This window comes from Sinocyclocheilus anshuiensis, unplaced genomic scaffold (assembly GCF_001515605.1).
Source record: "Sinocyclocheilus anshuiensis isolate Anshui unplaced genomic scaffold, SAMN03320099.WGS_v1.1 scaffold299, whole genome shotgun sequence".
Classification (NCBI taxonomy): domain Eukaryota; kingdom Metazoa; phylum Chordata; class Actinopteri; order Cypriniformes; family Cyprinidae; genus Sinocyclocheilus; species Sinocyclocheilus anshuiensis.
The window spans coordinates 271,841-277,713 of record NW_015552565.1 but is presented as its reverse complement, the minus strand read 5'-3'; the positions used below and the strand labels follow the sequence as shown (position 1 = coordinate 277,713).

The 5,873-nt window shown below is 41.0% G+C and overlaps 1 protein-coding gene across 1 annotated transcript in view; it reads left to right on the top strand.

Moving 5' to 3' along the window:
• The first annotated feature begins 1,139 nt into the window (after positions 1–1,139).
• Positions 1,140–5,873, top strand: part of LOC107664836 (uncharacterized) — a 31,002-nt gene continuing 26,268 nt past the window's right edge. Inside the window, exons 1-3 of the mRNA XM_016455517.1 lie at positions 1,140–1,166; positions 3,958–4,434; positions 4,550–5,002. Coding sequence (XP_016311003.1) covers positions 4,203–4,434; positions 4,550–5,002 — 685 coding nt within the window. The 5' untranslated portion in view covers positions 1,140–1,166; positions 3,958–4,202. The remainder of the gene's footprint in view (positions 1,167–3,957; positions 4,435–4,549; positions 5,003–5,873) is intronic.

Below are 5,873 nucleotides of genomic sequence, written 5' to 3'. Positions count from 1 at the left end.
CTCAAATCATGTGGTGTTACTGCAATTATGGGCTTTAAGTGATCCTAAACATTAAGATTGCATGTTTCACTAACCGTAACAACATAAAAAAAAAGGTAATGGACATTGGGATCCCTTTCAGGCATTTAAAACAGATGTGTTGGGACAGGAGGACAGAAAGAGAGATCGAATGAATGAAGGAATGACTGAAGGGAGATAAAAGGTGCGAAAGATCTGTTTGTATCAGAGTAGAGGCTTCATTAGTGTCAGAGAGAGAGTGTAAAATAGTTTCGGGTCACCGCTCTGAGCGCCAATAACGCAGGGAACAGGGAGCACATGTCCCCTATGATAACATTGTCAGCTCAGACATAGCCATGTTTACTCAGCAATTTACTGTCAGTCAATTCAAAAGGGATAAAGACATCAAGACGTGTGTGTATTTGTGCTTGTTAACATTGCCCTGTGGCACTGGAAACGTTAAGACTTGCTCTCTGACAAGTTATAAGCAGTGTGGCACCCATCTGGCTACACAAAGCAAAGAGAAAGTGTGTGAGCACACACACAAACACAGAGAAGTGCCAAAATTACCAAGAGTCTGTTCAAATTCCCGTAAAAATTTACGTTATGTGTTTGTTACATAAAAACATAGGTTATGAATTAGCCCGAGAATGCAGCTATGTTTGCTAACTGGTCTTTATAGCTGACAGGCAAAGGGCAAACAAGTTAACCTTTCTATATATCATTATTGACCAACTGCTGCTCCTTGTGTCTTGTTGCTCCAAATTCATTGACTTAACTGAGGAAGGACCATGCTAGCCCTGCAGCAAGAATGCTAAATGTATGTGTGTGTCACAGTCACAGTGAAGGGCAATACTGAATAAGCTGTTTCAATAAGTCAACACTAGGGGGCACTGCAGAGAGGTGCTTATTCAAGCTAGGCTGAACCAGTGCAGTGCCTTTTCAAATGTTATTTTGTAAATCAGTACAAAGATATTTTTTATCTCTTCAGGTAATCAGACGTGAGAAATGCCCTCCGCCCTTGTGTTCTCGTTTTCATGCTCATATGGAGGCCTGGCCTGTCCGTTTCAGACCCCCACATTTCCTAAACATGCATCCCAGACCAGGGCCTAATCCTCTGGGGCAAAAACAACGGCAGCAGAGTGCTCCCCAACCTCAAAGATGTCCAGGTTAGTACTGATATACAGTCCTTTTACTGATATATTTTCTCAGGCGTAGGGCACAGCAGGCACAGGTGTTAAATTTAACAAAAGTGCCCTTGCTCTAATGAAAATGAAAAGGAAGAACATTCATATGCATCATATATCAGTTGTTATTTGAGCTTCTTAATTAAATCAGTCGTTATTAGTTTTTTTTAGTTTTTATTTACCATTATCGACTGATATAAAATCGTTCATTTATCAATAAATATTTTATTATTTATTCATATAATTGTGCATGCTCATTTCCCCATTTACATTACCCCTGCCATCAACTTTGCTTATTTAAAGGTAATCTTTAAAAAAAAACACAACAATAATAATTTAGCAAATCTCAAAATTAACATCCATTTTTCATTCTCTACAATATAATGTGTTGCCTAAATTCACCTGTAATATTTAAATAATTCATTTATTTAATTTTTTATTTAGACAAAATATATAAATTTAAATGTACATGAGACTATATAAATGTATATAAATTTATGTATATAAATATTACTTGAAAATAATTACTGACTTATTGATCAGTATTATAATTTTCATATCAGTGTATCCCTTATTTATATTCAGAGAAACTATTCGTATTGAATAACAGCAATTATCATTCAGTTTTGAAATGGCCTTCCTCACCAAAACAAACTAATTTATAGCTCGACAGTGTACCATGTCTTGGTCAAATTAAACCAAATGATCTGAAATTGAGCTACTGTTAAGAACGCAAATATGAATCTAAATGAATATCATGCATCCATTAAGCTCATATATGCATGTTTACTGTGGCGCCGCCCTCCTGGTGGCCTGCTACTTCCATTAGGCCTCAGTGCTGTGGTGTGAAGGTATTTGGATAAGATTGGTCATTAACGCACATCAGGACCATGCCTTTCAGAGCGAGCTTGGGAGTCAGCAGAGATGGGAGCATTACTTTACATCACAGGCCAAAACTAATTATACAGCCATATGGTGTTCGGAGACTCTAACAACAACCCCGACCTGCCTTTAGCTCCCCAAGGAGAGCAGGGGGGCGAGGCCACAACAGTGCGATATGACACATGTCGTTCACACACATACATTTTGTGTCTGTGTGTGTGTGTGTGTGTGAGACTGTGACAGATGGACTAGGTAATGATATTGTAAGAACAGCAGTGCAACTATGTGCTTTCCAGCCTCTCTTTCTCTCTTTTTCTCTTTCCCCTCACTCAATCCTTTTCTCTCACTGTTCTGTCCTCTGACTCCTCAGTGACACAGACTGAGTGGAACAAGAATGTATTGTGTAGGGGCCTCTGGTCTGCTTCAACACAGGCCCCTGCTGGGGGACTCACAACATACTGGCCTGGGGGACAACAAACGATAAGGGACGAGAGCCAAAGACAGTTGGTTTATTGGTGTACTTTTTTTTTTTGCGTTTATTCGATGACCAAAAACAACACGAATATCCAGAGCACAGAGCTGTCAGCCTGGATAGATAGATAGATAGATAGATAGATAGATAGATAGATAGATAGATGTGGGGTGAGGTCAATTCAAATTCCAACTCATAATTTGAAAGGGAGCCAATTTGAAATCTGAAGAATTCCAATTCTCGGGGAGACCCACTGAGGTCCTCTATAGTACATTCTATTCAATAAGCCCAGTGCTATGGGGCCCACCCAAAAACATTTTGTCGCAGAACCTTTGAACTTTAGCAAAGCCCTTTGCCATAACAAGACAACTACACCAAAACATCATATGTCATTTCGGTTTCTTCAGCAAAAGAAAGACCGGCAAGGAACACTGCACATCATGCAAGAGGAAAGTCTCTGTAAATCTCTCCCAGCAGGCATCAGCATCAAGAGCCACTGAAGAAAGTGTCAGGCTTGGCTCATTTGTTTGCTTTGCTGTCATTGCATCCATAATTAGCTATATGGGGTTTCTAATCCCAATTATGAGAATGAGTTCCTTCATATAGTGGTTGCAAGTGGTAATTATCATATTTTAGAGTCACTCTGCATACTGAGATGGGAACTGGACAGCTGCTCCTGCAGAGGGGCAGAGTTTTCGAGGGGAAGGGGGGTGTCTGGGGCCCTTGTTAGGAACCAGGAGCCCGCAACAGGCAAAAGACTGTTTGCTCTGAGGCTCAGTGGAGTAGGGCAGCGTCAGCTATTGGGCTGGGTGGCCTTTGCCTCTCTCCTCTCCTTTTTAGCTGTAAATGATGATGAATACGCTTTCCTCCTGACCCTCATGCAGGACCCCCATGTTAATTATTCAGGACCTCTTTTTGTGTGCACCCCGAACAATGCCTGTCATTAAGCCTGTGTGTGTGGATGTACGTGAGTGTGTGTTTGAGTGTGTGAGTGTGTCCTGTTCATCTCTACATGAGACAGCTGCAGACTTGGCACTCTATGCTGCGGTATGGTTTGTTTAGTGAAGGATTTCTGCTCTTGTGCATTAGCGATGCCCTTTCTCATTTGCATTTTTGAGTAAAGATTCCCCAAACCTCATTCTGTGGTGCGACCCTAACCTTGACCCAGATGTAATCTCCCCCTTGGCCAGGGGTTTCCAATCCTGCTCCTAGAGGACCACCTTCTTGCAGAGTTCAGCTCCAGATCTCTAACCAACTAATAGAGTTACTAAACTTCCAGTCAGGTGTGTTGGAGCAGGTTAAAGCTAAACTCTGCAGGAAGGTGGCCCTACAGGAGCAAAACTGGAAAATGTGCCACAGAGATGGGTTGTCCTCATAGCCACATTCATTTCAACAGATCTCAACCTCTTCTTTTCCCAGATGTCAAGAGTAACCAAAATGTGGATAATTCCAGCAGGAGTCAATTCAGTGTGGTTCTCCCGCATGTACCTGGATGCCCTAATCCAAGTAGAGCTTCTCCAGAACCTCCAACAAGTCCTTCTCTGACACTCAAGTTTGTTGATCACCCTCAGAAATCCCAAACCTCCAATACACACTTACAACTGACAGATGAGGAAGAAGATGCATGCTCTGCTCCACAAAATCTGAATAAAGGGCACCATGAAATGGCTGAAGAGGAGACAATGACCCCAACAACTCTATCCACCCCGACAACCCCAAGCATCCCAGCCACCCCAACTACTCCTGGCACCCAAAGTACTCCAAGTAGCCCAATTACTCCAGTCACACCAACTTCATCTGTGACCCCAAATTCTCTTTCCAGTTTTAGCTGCCCTTCATCAAGCCAGTTCAGCCGTAGCACCGACCTGAACAGTAGCTTCTCAGATGCCCTGTCAGGTACACAGTTCTCCTAACATTGACTTTGAACACTTGGTTATCATCTAAAATGAAAATGTAAATGATGCATTTAAGAGATCCTTGATTGATTTATGCACTCTCTTTACATTGCCAGTGAGCTTCAGTGTTGACCATTGTGAAGACAATAGTACAGATGACAAAGATAACCATGCTTCTGACCTTGACCAGAATAATTATTATCAAGAGGGCTGCTCTACTTCTCTTCCCGAGCTTCACTTTAGCTCTGCAGGAAGTTGCAGTCAGGCCAGCTCACGAATGGACGTCCTTCAAGCACGTCTCTCCAGATCTCTCACCTCCTGCAAACAAGAAACACCTTCCACTTGCCTGCCAGACACTCCAATTTACACCTCCAATACCCCTCAATCTCAGCAAAACCTGGTCGTCCTACAGTCCACAAATGAAACCTTGCATAGATGCCCTGGATCCAGTCGGTCTGGCCTGAGTATTCATTCACAAAAACCTGATTGCTCAACAGTGGACAGTCGATCAGAATGGAACCTTTGGCCTGTGCTTCCTCCCATCATGCCACGGCAGGATGAACTGCAAGGTGAGTTTAAACATAAACACATTGTTCTAAACATAAGCTAATTATAATGACTATCCTTATAAAAAGATAAATTTACTTGAGAAGCACTTGAGAAAACTGTGTAAGCTTTTAAGAATTCAATATTGATCTACGTGTATTTTTCTGACCCCTATTTCTTTTAAAGAATAAAGTTCACTGAATTTTATTAGAAATTGTGCTTAAATCAAGAGATAAAAATTGTACCAGATTCAGAAATATATGTTCATTTATTTGGAACTATTTTTATATAGAGATATATTCTCTGAAAACCTAATTATAATATTGTATATAGTGTAACATTTAATATTTTGCTTTGCAAGTAAATTTATTTTTTAAATATGTTTATGTATTTTTACTGTAAAACAAGACAAAAGTACTCATTAAAAAAACTTGTTTTGTTTCGCTTTAATTGTCATATATTTTAATATATGAATTAAGACATCATTTATGAACTTGGCTCAAGGTTTGCTATTCTTCTGGGGACATTTTTAGAAATTCCATCCCTGAAAGGCAAAATCTGATGTCATACACACACACACCTACACACACTGTACGCTTTATTAGATTGAGTCTTGCATCTTCATCCATACACGCTGGGGTCAGTTGGGCCAGCAGAACTGAACATTCACCGTACCTCAGACATGAAAGAGAACAAAAGAAAATCAAAGTCCTACACCACGACCATGAGCTTCGGCTTTCTCTACACGGCGACTAAGTCATAAATATGGCAAAGAGCTTTTCTCTTCTGCTCTTTACTGAAAGCAGAGGGAAAGCGAGGGGGTTCTTTTGATGGGGAATCAGGCTGGTACCGTTTGATTTCCTGGTTCAAAGTGGCTAAGGCCTTTACAAAGGG